Source organism: Lynx rufus, unplaced genomic scaffold, assembly GCF_022079265.1.
Source record: "Lynx rufus isolate CCGP_SWC_20201006 ecotype Redwood Valley unplaced genomic scaffold, mLynRuf1.p SCAF_2, whole genome shotgun sequence".
Lineage (NCBI taxonomy): Eukaryota > Metazoa > Chordata > Mammalia > Carnivora > Felidae > Lynx > Lynx rufus.
In genome coordinates this window covers 191,731,203-191,752,842 of record NW_025814834.1, presented here as the reverse complement: position 1 = coordinate 191,752,842, position 21,640 = coordinate 191,731,203, and the positions used below count along the sequence as shown (strand labels likewise).

At 40.3% G+C, this 21,640-nt stretch overlaps 1 protein-coding gene across 7 annotated transcripts in view; it reads right to left on the bottom strand.

Moving 5' to 3' along the window:
- Positions 1-21,640, bottom strand: part of TRIT1 (tRNA isopentenyltransferase 1) — a 42,957-nt gene that overhangs the window by 6,701 nt on the left and 14,616 nt on the right. For 6 of the 7 annotated variants that reach the window (XR_006962847.1, XR_006962846.1, XM_047084564.1 and 3 more), the window contains exons 2-8: positions 10,952-11,092; positions 6,930-7,028; positions 6,059-6,204; positions 2,828-2,970; positions 975-1,086; positions 493-605; positions 168-245 (exon numbers count right to left, since the gene is read on the bottom strand). Coding sequence is in view for 5 of the 7 variants with exons in the window: in XM_047084564.1 (XP_046940520.1) it covers positions 168-245; positions 493-605; positions 975-1,086; positions 2,828-2,970; positions 6,059-6,204; positions 6,930-7,028; positions 10,952-11,092 (832 nt within the window). In the remaining 2 variants the exon portion in view is untranslated. Of the gene's footprint in view, positions 1-167; positions 246-492; positions 606-974; positions 1,087-2,108; positions 2,244-2,827; positions 2,971-6,058; positions 6,205-6,929; positions 7,029-10,951; positions 11,093-21,640 lie in introns of all 7 variants that reach the window. The other variant, XM_047084562.1, reaches the window with a different exon arrangement.

Below are 21,640 nucleotides of genomic sequence, written 5' to 3'. Positions count from 1 at the left end.
GACATTACAAAAAAGTATCCCTAGACAGTCATTTATGCAGTGGACCCTCCCCCAGATCAGGTCCCCTAGTCTTAGAACAGGTCCAGAAACTAAAGTTCCTTTTCTGGGCGAGGTGAGGACATCTATTGGAAACAGACCCAGGGGATAAGGAAAAACATGAGACTTACTATTCAAAAAGCGGTTTTTAACCCATCGGTTTTGCTTCCGGGCATATCTCTTGGTCACCTGTTTCAGAGACTCAATACCTGAAAGGCAAAGTAGATCTAAGAACCTGTAAGTTCTCACCCAGATGAAAGGCAAGCCCTCCCAGCCCAGAAGAAGAGAAAATTAACCATAGCAGCACACTGGAAGACACCTGGTAGACAAGAATCTCCATTCTGAGCTGAAGGCCATTTGGGACTCTTCTGGCCTCAGCTCTTTCTCAGACCATACCAGCAGGATACTGTGGCACCCAAGGATGTCCAAGGCTAGGTTTAATGGAGGAATTCACACCTTTCTTTAGGAGCTGGTTACTGGTCTCTGGTGTGCATTTTCCCTCAGTGACCAGGTACTCATGAAATTCCTTGAAGCCAATGGATTGGAAGATACCATGTTGATAGTCCTGGCTGGGAATAGGAGAGTATCAGCAGATGAGCCATTGCATCTGAGAGCTAGCAGGGGCCTTGGAGAGGATCTAGCCATTTCATCTCATAGATGAGAAACCGAGATCCTGCCTCTCTAACCACCTTCCTCCACCCCACCCCGACCCGCACCAGCTCCCTGGTTAATTCCCTTGAAAATTAACTCCTGAGAATGTCTGACAGATTAGAAAGTGCAACTGTTAACAAGTACACCAAACCTCCTTCCAACAAACCTTGCCAATGCCAAGGACAAAGGCTAATAATAAACAAGTAGATCCAAAGCCAGTACATTTATGGTCTTTTGACCATAAGCAAGGGATGGAGAGTAGGTCAAAGTAATAGCCAAATCCTCACCTATTTTCTGCAACTTTCTTCTGATTATAGCGCCTGTGAAAGTCTCTTAGTTCATCTAAGAGCCCAGCAGCAAGCATGTCATCCACTCTCTTATCCAAGCGCTCATCTAGAACTTCAATCAAATTAGCCCATCAACCAGCAAGTCTGTCACAGGTGCCCACTAGACACTTACACGATGAATGGACGGGCTGCCACGAAGAAGAACATTTGTTCAAGTGGAAGAAAGGGTTCACACTCCAAAGATTATAGAATAATTCATATTATTTTTATCATACTTAAGACTCTGCACTTCAATAAAACAGCCAGAATGAAGCACGTGTCTTATTATATAAAGAGAAGCATACAATTATAGCTATTAGGAAGGACAAATATTTTATTATGGAATGTGTATTCATTGTTTACTTTAGAGGCAGCTGTGAGACCCCTGGTTTACTCTTCTTACTTTTTTCCATTATATTTGTTACTCTAACTTGGTGTTATTTCACATTTAAGAACTTTCAGATAACACCTTGGATAGGAACAAAAACTTTAATCCAAGCCCATCTGAGGTACATTGTGAACTACTGAGCCAGACAAAGGAGCAAAGGGTAAGGGGTCATAATCATTCAGATGTGGAGGTCAAAGACAGCTTCACTATGAGTCCGATTCCATTATTTTATGCTGAACTGCAATACATGTTTTAATTTTTAAAAATCCATTAAATATTATCTTTTTCTATAAACTTGCACCTGAGATTAATTTAACCACAAATTTTCATCATTTCCATCATGCTCTACATTATCTGCCATTGCTACTTCTCAGCCTGCAGTAACAGTAACCTTTTTTCCTATCTTCCTAAAAAGTTTGCATTTATTAAGGACTTATCGCATGTTAAGCACATTCTGAGCACTTTGTGTGTTATTATTTCATCTAATCTTCAATGAAGATGTATGTATTACTACTATTATTTTATTATCATTATTTCTACTTTACAGAATAGAAAACTGAGGCACAGGAAGGTACACTAACTTGCCTTAAAATTCACATAGCCGGAAGATGGTGGAGCAGGGATCTGAATCCAGTCTGGCTCAGAGACTGTGCTTTTAATCGCTACACTATACTGTTCACATATACTAGACCTAGCTCATAGGTTACCTTTAAAAATGGGTCCCTGGATGCCCCCAGAAGAGTGCTCATCATCCCTTGTCTGTGGCCTCACAGCACTTTCTAGCCCAGCATTTATCACAATGTAGGATCTATCTTGTTTGCACCCCGCTGGACTGGGAGCTCCTAAAAAACAGGCACTGTCTCATATTCATCTCTGAAATCCAAGTACTCTGCAGTGTACTTGACATTTCATTGAAAGCTTACTGAATGCTAGCTGGATGAAGCTAGTACTATCACAGGGCATGATCATCTTTAGCAAAAGAAAAGAAAACAAACAAAAGAAACCCCACAATCAGGCTAGCTAACTGACTATCATACCCATTTCTCAGGCCTGCTGCTTCTAGAATAATCAGTGATACAACCTCTATCCAGCCAATCCAGGGAGTCAGACCTCCTACTACAGAGCCTTCCTTCTCTTTCTCTTCAGACCTTCCCTGGATGGCAGTCTCGTACTCATGCCACCATCTCATCTTATCCAGCCTCGCTATCTTAGCCTACTGCCAGCGCTATCCTTCTTTCCATTCCAGACAGACACCCAGGGGAAGGGAACAAAGTACCTCATTAAGTCAATGAATAATGGTAATTAAATTAATAGCTAACACTTGTTTAGTGCTTATTACAAGCCACTCATGGTTCTAAGTATTTTATACATAGTAATATAATAAGCTCTATCTCAGATGGACTCTAAGGCATCAAAGGGCTTTTACCTGTCTGGTCAGCATGAAGCCAGAGGATGCAAAGGTTAGGGAACTTCAGAGGGCCTCCAAGGGGACCACCACCTTCCTCTGAGTGTTGACGATGAAGAAATTCACTATGAGAGATTCCCGTTTCTTCAAACACTTGCAAGCTCCTAAGTCATTTAAAAGGGGGGAGGGCACACCCATAAAAACCATTAGAAAATACTGATTCTCAAGTGAAACAAGGAAAGAGGCTATTTATTATAGAACACTTTCATTGCATAAGCTCCCAAAGCCATGCAGGAATCCTGGGACTCCTGGGTGGCTCAGTCGGTTAAGCGTCCAACTTCGGCTCAGGTCACGATCTTGCGGTTGATGAGTCTGAGTCCCGAGTCTGGCTCTGTGCTGACAGCTCAGAGCCTGGAGCCTGCTTCAGATTCTGTGTCTCCCTCTTTCTGCCCCTCCCCCCGCTCATGCTCTGTCTCTCTCTCTCAAAAATAAACATTAAAAATATTAAAAAAAAAAGAATGCTAAAGAAAACTTAGGATAAAGTAAGAATAATACTATTCTTCTAAACATACTAAATTAACTTTTCTGAAATCAGTTAGGTTCAGAAACAACAGGTTTCTTCTACACAGATAGAATGGGACTCACTCACCCTCAGGTAAGCAGTAAAAGAGCTTATTTGGGAGACTGTTACAAGCCAACAAGCCCAGTCTCGCTGGGATGCCTTTCCCACAGTTACAAAAGTATGTTGTATATCCAGCTCGTCAACTTTCTTTTTAAATATGTCTAAAGTTAATGAAGAACACGTCTAACTAATTTAGTACTCTACTAGCACAAAGATCATTGAAGAAAGAACTCACATGCTTATTCTTAAGCTACCATCCAGCCTGTCCGTATCTATTATGTTACGCAGCACTAAGTAATTTAACTCTCAAATTTATACTCTACCACTCTGGGTGATTGCAACATATTAGCTTGAAAGTGATCCTTCCCTTCCTGACCCAATTCTACTTGTGTGAAATTCTAACACAGGAATAGAGACCCCTTGCCTTTCCATACCATGGTCACTCAAAGAGGACTTATGAGGGAAAATATGTAGTAACAGATAATCTCACTTAGCTGGAGGTTAGAATATAGTCTCAAACTAAAAGATGAAAAGTCTTCCAGTCCTCTCTAAAGAAGAGACTCTAGAGCTCTTGATTAGAACCTATTGACTCCTACTAAGACACAATTCTCAACTCATTACTAGTTTAGAAGTAGCAAAATGAGGAGACGTGTTAAGAAAACTGATTAATAAAAGGAGAGGATAATAAAGACCAACCTCTAGGATTATGTCATAAAATAATATAAAAATGAATGTTCGGGGCGCCTGGGTGGCGCAGTCGGTTAAGCGTCCGACTTCAGCCAGGTCACGATCTCGCGGTCCGTGAGTTCGAGCCCCGCGTCGGGCTCTGGGCTGATGGCTCAGAGCCTGGAGCCTGTTTCCGATTCTGTGTCTCCCTCTCTCTCTGCCCCTCCCCCGTTCATGCTCTGTCTCTCTCTGTCCCAAAAATAAATAAACGTTGAAAAAAAAAATTAAAAAAAAAAAATGAATGTTCATCATAATATTTCCGTTTTCCAAAAATGTTTGAAAGATTTCTATTAAAATGCTTTAAAAAAAAATTTTTTTTCAACGTTTATTTTTGCGACAGAGAGAGACAGAGCATGAACGGGGGAGGGGCAGAGAGAGAGGGAGACACAGAATCGGAAACAGGCTCCAGGCTCTGAGCCATCAGCCCAGAGCCCGACGCGGGGCTCGAACTCACGGACCGCGAGATCGTGACCTGGCTGAAGTCGGACGCTTAACCGACTGCGCCACCCAGGCGCCCCTCTATTAAAATGCTTTAAAATAAAATGTTTGGATACTGAAAGTATAAACTTCATTTATCTAGAATGTGCATTACCAAGGGAGCAAAAAAACCTTAGATATTACAATGATGTGTGACACTTCAAGGGGTACCATACCTGAAGAAATATTATTCTTTAGTATTGAATTTCATGGACGGCAGGGAGGCACAATTAGAAAAAAATTTCTAAAAAAGCTCTGGATGTGTTGGGAGTGGTGGGAGATAATGAAAAAAGGATTAACACTGATCTAGGGGTGCCTGGGTGGCTCAGCCGGTCAAGCATCTGACTCTTGATTTCGGCTCAGGTAAAGACCTCAGTTTGTGAGATCAAGCCCCATGTTGGGCTCTATGCTGACAGTGCAAAGCCTGCTTGGGATTCTCTCTCTCCCTCTCCCTCTCTCTCTGTCACTCCCCTGCTTGTGCGTGCACACGTGCGCAGGCACGCTCTCTCAAATTAAATTAAAAAACATTTTTGGGGCACCTGGGTGGCTCAGTCGGTTAAGCGTCCAACTTCGGCTCAGGTCGTGATCTCGCGGTTTGTGAGTTCGAGTCCTGCATCGGGCTCTGTGCTGACAGCTCAGAGCCTGGAGCCTGCTTCAGATTCTGTGTCTCCCTCTCTCTCTGCCCCTTCCCACTCACGCTCTATCTCTGTCTCTTAGAAATAAATAAATGTAAAAAAAAAATTTTTTTTTTAATTAAAAAACATTTAAAAAAAATCCCTATCCATACCATATGTTGTTATATTTAATCTGTATAACCAATCATCCATATAGTAGGTCCTTCGTTAGATCCTCTACCCTGTCAGATGTGGTATCATTTCCAACACTGCAAAAAAAATAAACCTAACACATGAAGCTGCAATTTCAAAACAACCTAAGAAAACATGACCTTATGAGTTCATTCACCACCTCTCTTTCCTTCAAGAAAGCCTCCATATGTAAAGGTGAGCTGGTCCAGGAGATGGTTTATAAAATCCACCTCCCACTGGGAAAGCTGCTGGGGCAAAACTCAGCATTGCACAATTAATTATGAAACTCAAATCACAATGTAAACCAATTGCATGCCAGAAAAAATTTACATGAAAACTGCTATACAAGGGGAGATCAAATAGAAAATGAAGCACGATTACATAGGCCCTAGGGAAAACTCTATTGTACTATACATTTTAAATTAACAACAAAGTTGGGTGCAATTATTTATTGAGGGAGGGGAACTGAGGCAGTAACTGGGGGCCTCACAAACTGTGAGCTGGAACACACCCATCTCCACTAACTGCTGTTGCCAAAGCCCTCTCATTACCCAGGCACAAGGAACGACTCACTGCCCAACTCCAGAGGGACTCAAAGTCAGTGGGCCCAGGCTTTCTTACCGGGCCACTTTGCGCTTGTCATGTGGGTGCAGCTTGGCAGCCATTTCTGGGTCCACCTGGCTTAAGCGTTTGTGGAGTGCATGGCCATCCTCCTTTTCAAGCTCTACTTTCCGGTCAGTCACTTTCTCAGTGTCCATCTCCCGGGGCTATTAAAAGAAGATCTACAAGTAAATTTAATTTAACAGTTCAACAAGCACTGAGACAGTGTGTGCGTCAGGCACCTTGCTGGGAGTTGAGAATACAGAATAGAGAGAAATCAGAAGGTCCTGGCATATAGTGAGACAAAGACCATATAACAGAAAATTCCAATACACTGTGGTAGTGTTGTGAGGCTACAGCAAACAAAAGAGGACTTACTGCCTAGGGAAGTATTCAGGTACCTGCTTCCCCTGCTTCCTCCTCAGAAGTATAAACAGGAACCAGGGCTAACGCATCTGTATTAACATATCCATGAGTCTAGTCTTCTCAGCAAATGACCAGAGTGGACCAGAATTGCCCGCACATTCAGTTTGCAAAGTCCCACCCTATGCAATAGCATCTCCATTAGAAAGGTTAGTGTTGGACATCTCTTTGACATATAGATTGTTACAGCCAAGAAATGCTGAGTCAGACTGATGTACTGTTAACTTACATGGAGATGCTAATTAATCCACAGAGAAGCATTTTTCCCACACACAGCCCTTACCCTCAGGCCACACCCCGGAGGAGCACACTTCACATATGGAGGTTGCACTTGCTTCAGAATATTAAGTAAGAAAAGTAAGTTGCTGAGTATAAGAAATAAGCAAAAGTCAACCTTCCTCCCACCAAAATTAGCTGGCAAGAAAGAGGAACCCATTTCCTCAGTGACTTACAAGTGAACTAAACATACCTTAGTACTGACAAGAACTTTCCAGAGCAGAGCCTCAATGTAATAATTCGTTCCTCCCACGACAATAGGAATTTTGTCTCGGGCAAATATATCTTCAATGTGAACGTTAAGAAAGATTATCACAATATTTAATATCAAGAAGAGCATCCTGACTCACCTGAGAAGGAGGGTATTAGCAAGAAACCACACTCATTTGTTTGTCTGGAGAACAGAGGGGAAAGGGTGGAAACCAAGATGAACGGATATCAGTCTTCACTGTTTCCCATGAGTTCTCACAAGCATTTCCTATTAGTTCTGGAGGGTCTTGCATAAACCAGAGACAAATGCATGATGGTAATTCCTTTCAGTGCTAAAAATGTTTAGGCCTTGCTGCTAAAATTCAAAGCTTGCTTGGTATTCCAAATCAGTTTAATGAACACAAGCCCAAGGGCTCTCAGAGAACCAAGTGTCAGCTGCTCAGGAAGCCACCAAGGTGACGCCCATGGTGTGACTTTACCTTCTAAGGCAAAATACAAGCTGGTTTCTCTAAGCCATGGTTCTTGGACTCAGTCCCCACCATTATGTGGTAGTAATGCACATTTTGGCCACTTGAGATTCCACCAGATAAACTGAAAAGCATGGGTTCCAAAGATAAATAGATTTCAATGACCAGCTCCAACTCTCTGGCAAGTTACTCAGTTTTCTCACCTGTAAAATTCTCCAGAATTCTTCAGAGCATTAAATGTGACAAGGCATATAAATCCCCTACCACAATGCCTGAAATATTTGCTTTCAATTGAGTAAGTACTGAATTTACTTGAGCCTCTATTGTTTTTATATCCCTGCTACTTTGAATTCTTCTTTAGAATCTCTGTTGAGCAGATAATTATCTGCTTTATGAAGGGCTTTGCTTCTAAGGATAATTGATAAAGAGACTTTCAACCTAGACAAAGACTCATTTACATGCTTCTTCCCCCTGCCAGCCTGTCTGTGGGCACAGAGATAGATGACCTCTTTTCTATCAGAGGCTCACTAACCCCGAAGAGGCTGGGGTGGGGTGGGAAGAAAGCTGTTACCGATCAAGGATCATAAAGAAGAAACACTGTCTATTTGTTTTTTAAAAGAGAAATTCTATATTCCCCCTTTAAGCATAGGGAGCACACAATTACATAGTAACTGTAATAACAATTCAAATATATAACATGATTAACAAAGGAAAAGGGAGCAAGGAAAGTAAAAAGAGAAGGGTAAAATGGTGAGATGCCAAAAAAAGAGTGGAAAAGAGGGAGGGACATGGGATAGGTGACATTTGGTGGGAAAAGGTTTGACTTGTTTGCCCAAGCCATGACACAATTGTGATTCTGGGCAAAACCCTTCTCCTCTCTGGGCCTCAGTATCTAATATCTTCACCTGCCCAATCAAGAAAGCTAACTAAGGGGGCACCTGGGTGGCTCAGTACATTGGGCATCTGACTTCAGCTCAGGTACTGATCTCATGGTTTGTGGGTTCGAGCCCTGCGTCTGGCTTTGGGCCGACAGGTCAGAGTCTGGAGCCTGCTTCAGATTCTGTGTCTCCCTCTCTCTCTGCCCCCACCCCTCCACTTATGCTCAGTCTCTCTCTCTCTCTCTCTCTCTCTCTCTCTCTCTCTCAAAAATAAATAAAAACATTAAAAAAAAAAAGAAAGCTAACTAAGAATACTTCTTAAAGTACTTTCAGTTCTGACATTCTAAGTTCTTACCTTAACTCAGAAATCTCCATTCCTGTAAGTGATGTGATTAAGTCATCCCATGCTGCCCTATGAAAACTCCATTTTCTATCAGTTCTTTCTGAACAACCAAACTGTCTTAAAGCAACAATGGACATTTGGTGATATGTTTTAATTTGCCAAGGGCTTTCATATACATTATCTCATCTGATACAATTGCCTTGTAAAGCAGGTAGAGCAAGAATTATTATCTGCATTTTAATCTCTGCCTATTTGATAGGCAAAAAAATATGATTTCATATTTTGATTTGCATGGCCTTAACAGCAAGGGTAAGCCCTTTTTCATGTTTACCATTATTTATGTTTCTTCCTTTGTGAATTACTACTAAGGCCCTTTAAGTATTTTTCGTATTGATCCATAGGCGTTCTTTATAGGGGTGTCTGGGTGGCTCAGTCAGTTGAGCGTCCAACTCTTGGTTTCTTGGCTCAGGTCATGATCTCATGTGTCGGGCTCAGTGCTGACAAAGCAGAACCTGCTGGGGATCCTCTCTCCCTCTCTCTGCTTGGGATTCTGTCTCTCTCAAAAAATAAACTTAAAAAAAAATGGCTAAGTGGTAAGTTTTGTGTGTACTTTAACACAACAAGGGAAAAAATTAAGTTAAAAAGTCCATTAGGGGCACCTGGGTGGCTCAGTTGGTTAAGCAGCCGACTTCGGCTTGGGTCATGATCTCACAGTTTTGAGCCCCGCAACAGGATCTGCACCATCAGTACCTGCTTGGGATTGTCTCTTTCTCCTTCTTCCCAACTTGTACTCTCTCTCTCTCAAAATAAATAAACTTTTTAAAAAATCCATTAAAAAAATGTTTTTTAAAGACTAGATATCTACAAAGTCCTTCCCTACTGTGTGTAGTTAAAATCACATAAGTAATCAATTATATATTATCCCATTTGTTTTAAAGTTTCATTAAGAATACACATATTTAACTCTGAAATCCATCTGCAATTTATGTCATATATAATGAGGTTGTGATTTTATTTTTTTCCAAAATAATTAGCTGTCCTAGAAATAATTATTTTTTTGATGTTTATTTTTGAGAGAGAGAGAGAGAGAGAGAGAGAGTGCATGTGCACAAGCAGGGAAAGGGCAGAGAGAGAGGGGGACAGAGGATCTGAACAGCAGAGAGCCGGATGCGGGGCTCCAACTCAAGAACTGCGAGATCGTGACCTAAGCCAAAGTCAGACGCTTAACCAACTAGGTCACCTAGGCACCCCAAGTCCTGGGAATAATTATTAACTGCTGCTTTATTTTTCCACTGTTCTAAAATACCACCTTGATCATAAGCTAAGTATGTACATTGATTTGAATTTGTATTCTGAGTTTTCTCTATTCTGTGCCATAAGTCTGTCTAGTGTAAGTTCCATGCTGTTATAATTATTATGAATTTTCATTACGTTTTAATATCTAGCAGTCCAAATATATTTTTTAAAGTAATCTCTATGCCCAGCATAGGGCTTGATTGAACTTGTGACCCCCGAGATCAAGAGTCTCATGCTCTACCAGCTGAGCCTGCCAGGAGCCCCATCTGGCAGTCCAAATATTAAAGGCAGTCTGAACAGTTAAAATACAAGGGCAGTTCCCTTATACTAGTCTTTTCAAAAATGTATTGGTGTTAAAACTAATGTAACACTGTTACTAATGTTAACTAATGTTAACTATATTGGAATTAAAATTTTAAAAGTAAAAGATCACTGATCACAGAAAAAAAATTATTTTTAGAAACAAAAAATTTATTGGTGTTTTGCAGTCCTCCCTCACCCAACAATCCCTATTAAATTCTAACTGTAACTCCATTATATTTATAAACTGATTTTGTAACCTCATTTAAAGGGTGGGAAACTGAAGCTCCGTGGGGTAAATGCTCTCTACCCAATAAAATCCACTCGGTCCAAAGAGGTAGTTCTGGGACTAGAACACAGATTTTCTGGTTCCTAAATCAGTGTTCTTGCCACTAAAACAGCTTCTCAAATTTTAACATGCCTATGAATCACCTGGGATTCTCGTTAAATGCAGATTCTGATTCAACAGGTCTGGAGTGAGGACCAAATTCAGCATTTCTAATAAGTGCCCAAGGGATGCTAAATGTTGCAGTCTGAAGACAAGGTTCTGAGTAGCAAGGGCATTGTATCTTTCAATCCATATAGTTCAGATGGGGATGCTACCTATGGGTTGTTAGGTCTTGGGTGCCCCTGCTTAGAAGAAACTGTCACTGAAAAGAAAACTTTCTGGCTTGGGCTGCCTTGCACCCACAAGCCTAGCTGCTGTCTTTCCTAAGGATATCAGAGCAGTTGCCTTGTTCCTGAAGTCCACAACTGTGTAATTTGTCACAAGAGGATCCACAAAGCTGATCATGTGGTGCTGGCACATTCTCTGCTCTTGGGCAGAAACCTTGTTGGTGATGATGTCTAAGCCTTCATAAACCTAGGGGAAAGAAAATTAGCATGAGATAGTCACCTGCTTCCATAAAAGGCACATTTGAGGTAGGAATGGTGATCCGTACCTCCCTCCAGCCAAACACGTGACTGATGCAAAGCACCGGAACAGATGTGCTCTAAGCATTTGTGTTCAGGGCATAGGGGACCCACCCAAGAAACCCAGGACAAAGGTAGCAGGAGAAAACAAAACACTGGCTTTCTTATCAAATAGTGGCAATTAGTTTAAACTTAAAGATAAAAAGTGTATGTAAATCAGTGCTCAAGTGAGAACTAATTCTGCAAGATTAACTGGAAGTTCTTTAGGCCTGAACTTGAAGCATTTAAAAATGGGCAGGTTGTTTTATTTATTTTACTTATCGTAAGTCTCCAGAAAGGTAACATTTTGCATTGCTCATAGTTCTACTTCAAATGCTTAGATATTTCTTGGATTAAAATGCTCTGAAACATTTTCAGGATTTGTATAGCATTGGCTCCATTTGTGAAGAAGTGGCCTATTTACAAAGATACATATAAAACACACACATACACACTTTGAAGTCAGAACCCCTAATACTGCTACACTCTAGTGGAAACATTGTGATCTAACCAAATTACTGCTTCAGGGGGCCAGCATATACAGTCTAAATACTCAAAGGCAATATCCTGTCTGTAAGCTCTTGATCTGCCAATTCAACTAAAGAGTTCAAATGTACTTTTTCTAAATGCAAGGTCTCGGAGAGCAGATCTGAAAATACTAGTTTGAAAATAGGGATGAATGCTTTGAGATTAAATGTTCTCTCTGTAATCACTGATTCTACAGGGAGCATTGAATGAACAAATAATAAGTTCCATAGAGCCCACAAAGATGTTAAAAGCATTTTTTATCTCACATTTCCCTTTACTTACATGGGTGTCGATTAAGTACAGCACAGTATAATGGTTAGGAGGAAGGACGCTGGCGCCAGGCTGCCTCAGATCAATTCCTAGCTCTGCCACTTACCAGCTATTTGTACCAGTGGAGTAGTCAGTTACTAACTTCTCTGTGCCTCAATCCCTCATCAGTAAAATGAGGATAATAATGTCTATCTCGTGGGGTTGTTGCATGGATTAAGTGAGTTAATACATGCAAAGCACTTAGTTTTTGCCTAACACTGCAGATGCTATGAAGGGTTATTATATTACTACCTGTATTACAACAACTACTATCACAACAGAAGGATAATGGGAAATAAATTTAGTGTTATCATTTATCACTCTGAAGCCTCTTTGCTGGTAGCTACTGAGGTTTTTTACCCAACAGGGACAGAAGCTATCTTCAGGTAAAATAAAATTGTTAATTAGTAAAATAGTGCACATAAGACATATAAAGAGCCACCAGGAAAGAATCAGCTCTGCCTTTAACTCACTTAATCTGTGCCCGACAACAAACTTGCATTCTTACACCTGAGTACTGGTGGAATCTTAGATCACAGGGTGTTCTCTCTGTGTATCTTGAGCAAGACTTCCTTCTGATGTTACAAAGTGCTATAGGATATACCCTACACCGCAGTCTTCTGCACAAATTAAGAAGACTACAGGAGAAAAGGAGTTAACAATTGCGTGTTCCTCTCCCTCTTTTCCCACAAACTTTAGCTGGTTCTGTTGCATTCCAAATGACCCAATCAACGTGAAAGAACTCAAACAGCAACAACTTGATTTTGCCAGTGGAAGATTTCTGAACCCTGTAAGTGGATTCTCGTTTTTAACACTGAGATTAATGTTAAGGAAATTATCGCTGCAAATGCAAAATTACCATCCCCAACTTACAAAAAAAACAAAATGTAAATATCCCTACCAGCATGTTCTATCCGACATATAGATAAATTTGTAGATAAATTTTCACCCCCCCCCTTTTCTTTAAATTTTAAAGAGAAACCGAGCACAAGAGGGGAGAGGGGCAGAGGGAGAGAGAATCTTTAAGCAGGCTCCACGCTCAGCGCAGAGCCTGACATGGGGCTCAATCCCACAACCCTGGGATCGTGACCTGAGACAAAATCAAGAGGCAGCCACTCAACTGACTGAGCCACCTAGATACCTGGTAAATTGTCATTTTGAGTCTCGTCTTTAAGTGTATCTTCTAGAACTCCTTAAAATAGTAAGCTTAAACAAATAAACACATCAACATAAATCAAACAGAAGGTAACCCCAAAATGAGGCTCACCTTATTTTAAAGGAAGTAGACTACTACACTATTTATGGTATATGCAAATGCCAACAAATATCAGAAAGAAGTACTCATGGTCTAAGGAAAGACTTGTTGCTCACAGAGTTAACAAACTAAAAACTGTAATTCATACAAAAGTACTACATCTTGGTTACCAATGTGAATTGTCATCTTTGAGTGATTTGTCAACTTTTGTTTCCCATACCATCAGACTAAAAGAAACTGGGCATAAAGATATGGTGGTACTAAACAGGTATCTGATAATAAAAGGATTGTTAATGTTTAGGTATCATATGGCTTTATGGTTTTGTGTTTTGTTTTGTTTTGTTTTGTTAAAAAGGAGAAAATAAAAAAGGAGTCACTGGGGTGCCTGGGTGGCTCAGTTGGTTAAGTGTCCGACTCTCCGTTTTGGCTCAGATCATAATCTCGCAGTTTGTGGGTTTGAGCCCACATCAGGAAAGAACAGAGCCAGTTTGGGATTCTCTACCTCTCCTGTCTCTCGGCCCCTCCCCAGCTTACTCCCTCTCTCAAAAAAAAAAAATAAATAAACTTTAAAAAAAAATGAGTCTTTAACTTTGAGGTATACAGTATACTGAAGTACTTATGAATGGAAGTATATATATTTTTTAAAGACATGAGAGCTGATCCAAAGTTATATCTATAATGATGTTGCTTCACTCTTCCATTCTAATATGACTTCTTTTGACAGTTAGCGATGTGCTGTTAAAGTTGAGCTTACAAATGACTGTGCAACTTGTGATCACAGCTACTGTGTATTTTTTTCATTTTACCCCTGAATAAATTTTTAATAAGCAAGAAGGCAAGGGTAGATGAAGGGCATATGTAAAGTAGATCTATAGCTGCACTGCATGAGAGCAAGAATGACGCTGAAAAGACATTTGTTAATAATGACACAAGAATTACGATCACTGGGGTGCCTGGCTGGCTCAGTCATTAGAGCATCTGATTCTTGATCTCGGGGTCGTGAGTTCGATCCCCACATTGGGTAGAGATTACTTTAGAAAAGAATTATGATCACTAAATGAAAGGGAGAACAATGATGCAAGTAAAATTTGCAGTAACATTCATAACATTAAAATTTTATCTTTATTTTCTGTTTTTAACCATAGGACAAAAAAAGAAAGTATATGACAACTGGGATCTACATTCCAATAATGGTGGAAGAGGGATAGACTAAATGAAACAAGATTGGCCAAGTGTTCCTAACTTACTGAAGCTAGGTGACAGACACACAGAAGTTCAACGGGTACTCATTCTATTTTTTTTATATGTTGGAAAACTTCCATAACAAAAAGTTCCTATAAAAAAATCTGGATGCACTTCGTACACAGAGATAGCTATTATCAAAAAACAAAAAATAACAAATGTTGGTGAAGATGTAGAGCTATTAGAACCCCTCTGTACTGTTGGTGGGAATGTAAAATGGCATAGCTATGGATGGAAAACTACGGTGATTCATCAAAACATAAAAAATAGAGGGACACTGGCTGACTCAGTCTGTAGAGCATGTGACACTTGATCTCAAGGTTGTGAGTGTAGATTACTTAAAAATAAAATCTTAAAAACAACACATAAAAAAATAGAATTACCATATTATCTAGCAACTCCACTTCTGGGTATGTACCCCAAAGAACTGAAAGCAGGGAGCTGAACAGGTATTTATACACCCATGTCTATAATAGCAGCATCACTCACTGAGGCCAAAAGGTAGAAGCAACCCAACAGTCCACCATGAATGAATGGATAAATAAAATGTGTTATTCCATTATTATTCAGCCCTAAAAGGGAAGGAAATTCTGACACATACTATAACATGGATGAATCTTAAAGATATTATAAGTAAAAAAAACTCAGTAACAAAAAGCCAAATATTGTATGATTCTACTTACATGATGTAACTAAACTAGTAAAAATTCAGAGGCAAAAAGTAGAATGGTGGTTGCCAGGTGCTGGGGCAGAGAAGAATGAAGAGTCCATATAAAATGGGTACAGGGGCGCCTGGGTGGCTCAGTTGAGTGTCTCAGGGTTCACGGGTTCGAGCCTTGCATCGGGCTCTGTGCTGACAGCTCAGAGCCTGGAGCTTGCTTCTGATTCTGTCTGTCTGTCTGTCTCTCTCTCTCTCTCTGTCCCTCCCCCACTCATGCTCTCTCTCTCTCTCTCTCTCTCAAAAATAAATAAATGTTTTTTTAAAAATTTTTTTACTTAAAAAAAATGGGTACAGAATTTCAGTTGGGAAGATGAAAAAGATCTGGAGATAGAGGGTGAAGGTTGCAGAACAATGTGAATGTGCTTAATGCATGGTAAAATGGTACATTTTATGTCATGTATACTTTACCACAATAACAACGAAAGACTTGGATGACAGATTTTCAGCACAATGAGAAAACAGTGAATATCTGCAATGAAATGAAACTTTCAAACATTTGCTGAATTTTTCAATTCTTTTAAATATACACCCAGAAGTGGAATTGCTGGATCAAATCACAATTTTCAAAACTATTGAGAGGACTGGTAACGTTCTATTTCTTGAACTGAGTTGTGGTTACACAGGTATTTTCACTTTTTAAATTTTTTTATGTTTCATTTTTTTGAGAGAGAGAGAGAGAAAGAGAGAGCAAGCTGGGGCAACAGGGAGCAAGGCAGCAAACTCACAAACTGTGAGATCGTGACCTGAGCTGAAACCAAGAGTTGACGCTTAACTGACTGAGCCACCCAGGCACCCCTACACAGGTATTTTCACTTTTTGTACACCTACGAATTATGCATTTAAGATTTTACTTTTAAGTAATCTCTACACCCAACAGGGGGCTTGAACGCATAATCCTGAGATAAAGAGTCACATGCTCCACCAACTGAGCCAGCCAGGTGCCCCATGAATGATGCATTTTAGGGCATACATTGCTTATCAATTAAAATCATACCACCCAGCCAAAAAGCAAAAACACAGCAACATTTTACACATATGCACTAAGGATAAATATCTAAACAAATTTAGAAACCAATCAATTTTGTAAACGTCACATTTGGTCCATACAGATATTTATATTGCAAATGCCCCAACTGGGCTTATTACCTGCCCACAAAACAACATTCTACCAGGGTAAGTCAGGTTTGTAGCTGATTGCTTTACATTCCACCTATTTTCCAGCTTCAATTATAGTTTCAGTGTGACTTCGCCTATAGAACAGGCAGCCCTGGGTGCTAAGAAGAGTTTAAAGGGTTTGTGTTATCTTTTAAAGGCAGTATGCCACTCCGTTCCATCTCCTACTCTCCCAGAAGACACCTGTGATCTGTGTACACAGAAATGACTGGATAAAATGCTTCTCTCTGCACAAATCAGATTCTGTCAATACTAAGGAGGCTCTGGCCTCTTTGTGAGGTCTGATAGCTGAAATATTCTGAAAAATCCCAGGTTTAACCTACTTAGCCAATTATCAACATAACTGACTTATCTCTGCAAACATTTACTGAGTCTATTATGTGCCAGGTAATCTGCAAGATGTTAGGCATGCAAAGAAGATTAAGAAAGGGTCCCTGTCCTCAAGGAGTCCAGGCTAGCAGAAACAGAGATACAAATAACTGTACTATAAAGACATACGTGATTTAAAGTTTCTAAGAGACATTAAAGTGTGACTGTACCATCTTCTTTAAATATCATAACCACCAAACATTTAATGTTCTAGGTATTTAACTGGATACTACAAGGAAATAAGAGCTCACACAGCAAAAAATTATCCCAACCCAAAATGTCAACAGTCCTGAAGTTGAGAAACCCTGGTCCAAAGAAATTTCACCATGGAGAAACTCCCCAAAATCCCTGGGTGGTTTTGGTTTAGGTCAGGATATCACGGTTTCATGGGTTTGAGCCCCTCATCAGGCTCTGTGCTGACAGCGTGGAGTCTGCTTGGGATTCTCTCTCTCCATCTCTCTCTGCCCCTCCCACCCTTGTGTTATCTTTGTCTCTCTCAAAATAAATAATAAACATAAAAAAAAAAATCTGAAGCACAGAGAGGTTGCATAGCTAGTAAGTAGTGGGGCTAGGACTTAAAATCCAGGCAACGTGGCTCCAACCCTTTAGGGTTTTTATGCTGTGGGGTGGCCCTAATAAGTGTGTTAATCAGCAAGATCCTGGACACTGGGCAGATTGTGGAGCTCTGTCTGAGTTCATGTTGGCTATGATGCCCCAACATAGCTGTTTATAAGCAAAATGAAAAGCTGCCCTCCTTGTTTGGTTTCTTCCTCATAAGTTATCTTCCCCCTTTTAACTTCATTTCCTTCCCAATCCAAATTAGATCCTGAAATCCTTCAATCGCTTTCCTGCCTCTATCACCAAAAGTTGATTTTCCTTTTTGATTAAAAGAATTTGAATTTGGGGCACCTGGGTGGCTCAGTCGGTTGAGCATCCGACTTCAGCTTAGGTCATGATCTCTCGGTTTGTGAGTTCGAGCCCCGTGTTGGGCTCTGTGCTGACCGCTCAGAGCCTGGAGCCTGCTTCAGATTCTGTGTCTCGCTCTCTCTCTGCCCCTCCCCTGCTCATGCTCTGTCTCTTTCTGTCTCAAAAATAAAGAAAACATTTAAAAAAAAATTTTTTTAAAGATTTTGAATTTGATTATTCAAATGAAGAGATGTTGGAAAGTAGAGAAAAGGTCAAATCTCTTGCCTAACTTCCTTCCCTCCCTCCCTCTCTCTTTCTCTCTTTCTTAGTAGGCTTCACACCCAGCACGGAGCCCAATGTAGGGCTTGAACTCACAACCCTGAGATCAAGACCTGAGCTGAAATCAAAAGTCAGACGCTTAACCACCAACTGAGCCACCCAGGCACCCTATTTAACTTTTCTTTCTTAATAAAAGGATAACTTCTTAAAAAATGTACACTTTATTAAGAAAGAATGAATTAGCTGCAGGAACAGGGCAGGCAACTACTCCTTTTAGCTTTGCTTGGTAGAAGTTCAACTGCAGACATGCTGACTAAATCAGACAGATTAAGATGCTCAGAAAGTGGGAGAACCTGTACCTGATGTGTTCAGTCTAGTGAGAGGAGTGGTTTGGAATTTGTAGTGCAGACAGAGACTTTTGGTCCTCCCAAGGCTATCTCTATTTAAGGGAAAAGGAACTACAATCATAATACAAGGCCATGCTTCTCAAACTGAGAGGTACATACATAATAAGTACACTATGCATTCTTCTTAAGCACCAGATCTTCCTAATTGGTAAAAAGAACGTAAAACATGAATTTTTACATCTAAATAAATGCAGACAGGGGCACCTGGGTGGCTCAGTAGATTGAGCATCGGAGTCTTGATTTCTTTGCCTCAGGTCATGATCTCGTGGTTCATGACTTCAAGCCCCACATCGGGCTCCGTGCTGACAGTGCAGAGCCTGCTTGGGATTCTCTCTCTCTCTCTCTCTCTCTCTCTCTCTCTCTTTCTCTCTCTCTCTCTCTCTCTGCCCTTCCCCACTCATCCGTCTCAATAAATAAATAAACATTTAAATAAGTAAATAGATAAATAAATGCAGACAGATCAGAAAAGAGAATGCAAAACTGGCATACTTTAAAGTTAACATACTTTTAACATACTTTAAAGTTGAAGTATGAGAAACTCTGCAACGGAGAGCCTCTGCAGTGGCTGCTTAGAAGTCCACCTGCAAGCCCTGGCAAAGGATGGATGTAAGGAAATTCCGAGATCATCTACCCGGTCCGATCACCTGAAATTTTATACTTGAGAATACAGAGGCTCAGGGAGCTCCCCTGCATATATAATTGGCTGGCAATAGAGACACGACTAAAGCCTAGATGCTCTGCCCATAACACAAGCTGTTTCTGCTGCCTCTCATGAGGAGTTTTTATTCCCATTTGACTCTAGTCTGTTTGCTTGACTGAAGTAATGAATTCCTACTAAGGTGAAATTAAATTCCAGAAACTGAGAAGACAGCTTCCATACACTGAACCCCTTCAAGGTTTTGAAGAGTAAATATGATAGAAAGCTGAAAATATAAACAAAGACGATGCCATGTGACCATAATGCTGGGACAGAAACAAAAGGGCTCTTTTGAGAAAATAAAATCAATAATAAAGCTCTTCTTGTGGCCAATTTTACAGCCTCCAGATTGGCCCACTTTTGACGGTTTCAGTGAGATTTTATTTTAAGATACCTGAGATAGAGCATATATTATTTGGAGGTCTGTATCTAAGTTAGGGAAAGCCAACAGTGTATGATGGAGCCAGAAGCATGGGTTCAAATTCTGACTCCACTACCCAACTTCATTTCGCAGGATATTTAAGTATCTTAGTTTTCCCTGACTCAAGTATCCTAATCTATGAAATGGGAATAATAATAATAATAGTACCTACAGTCCTCACTATGTTATTCTGGAGATTAGAGTTAATATAGATGAAATATTTAGAATAATGGCAGGCAAATGGTAATAAGCACTATAGAAGTGCTTGGCATTATCTATATTTAATTGGTGGTGATTAAACAAGATTTTTCTTGGTGTTTCGAGGTGAGACTCCTGGCTAGGGTTTGAAAGAAGAGAACCACAAAATACCAGAGCTAAAAGGAGCTTTAGACACCATGACAGACAGGGGAGCCTGTGTGGCTCAGCTGGTTAAGTGTCCAACTCTATTTCAGCTCAGGTCATGATCTTGGGATTCATGGGGATCAAGCCTGGCTTCAGGGTCTGTGCTGACAGTGCGAAGCCTGCTTGGGATTCTCTCCCTCCCCCCCTCCCTCCCTCTCTCTCTCTCTCTCTCTCTCTGCCCCTCCCACACACAAGCATGCCCACTCTTTCTCTCAAAACAAATAAAAAATAAATAAAATAGACACTGACAGACACTGTATGGCCCACAAAGCCTAAAATATTTACTAACTGGACCTTAACAGAAAAAGTCTGCCCAACCCTGATCTGATCTAATCAGTCCCCTCTCACTAATATAGCCAAAGAGGAAACTAAAGCCCAGAGAGGGCAGTATCTTGTCCCAGGTTATAAGTACAGCGAGTTAGTGGCAAAGCTGAGACTAAAACCCAGTTTTCTCAGTAAATAAAACTGCCTGCTAGGCTAAACAAGCTAAATGAAGACCTCAGAGTAAAGACAGACTATAAATTAGGAAACATTTGCCTATTAGGCAAACCATCTAAATCTAATTCTAATCAATACACACTTTCTGAATACTGTAAGCCTGAGCATCAATGTTTTTTAATGCTACCCAGGTGATTACAATGTGCACCTGGGAGTGAGAACCACCGTTACAAGTTATGATGCTAGGCACTAGCAAGATGTAAACCAAAAAAAAAAAAAAAAGGAAAATAAGGAAACTGGGTAGTGGGGTAGCTAACCAAAAGTACCCACCTGGACAACACAGAATCCCATATTCCATCTGTAATTATGCATGTAGGGGACTGCAAGCAAAGAGCAACAGGCATGCTGAAGGCAAGGAGGCCTGAGTATACCTTCATTTACACCAGAGCATCAACAATACTTTTTGTTCACATCTGTAAGTTCCAACAGTTCAATACATTATAAATCTATTATAACATTCTCATTTTTTTTTAAAGTAGACTCGGGGCACCTGGGTGGCTCAATCAGTTAAGCGTCTGACTTCAGCTCAGGTCATGGTCTCACTGTTCATGAGTTGGAGCCCTGTACTGGGCTCTGTGCTGACAGCTCAGAGTCTGGAGCCTGCTTCGGATTCTGTGTGTGTGTCTCTCTCTCTCTGCCCCTCCCTGGCTCACGCTCTGCCTCTCTCTCTCTCTCTCTCTCTCTCTCAAAAATAAATATTTTAAAAAGTTTTTAAATCTTTAAGAAAAAATAATAAAGTAGGCTCTATGCGCAACGTGGGACTTGAACTCATGACCCAGAGAGCAAGAGTCCATGTTCTACTGACTGAGCTAGCCGGATGCCCCTATAACATTCTCTTTCTAAAAGAATGTTAAAAGTAACATGTACTCACAAGAAGTATGAGAACATACAAACCTAAAACATTTATTATGACCCCAAAAAAATCATACAAGTCAAAAGACAAATGACCAACTGAAAAAAATACTTGCAATACATGAGACTGCGTAAAAGATTCAAACTTACAATACACAAAAAACTCTTACAAAGCAATAAACACATAAATGAAAACCATTATATAGAAGTGGGCATAACAGGTATGAGCAAGGAATTAAAACAAGCAATACACAAATGACCAATGCACCCTTGAAAAGACAATTAACCAAAGAAATGAAATCAAAATGAAATTCATTTGTTTGCCAAACTATAATAATGAAAAGATAGGTAATACACAGAATTGCAAGGGTGAACAAAAATACACATACCACTGATACAA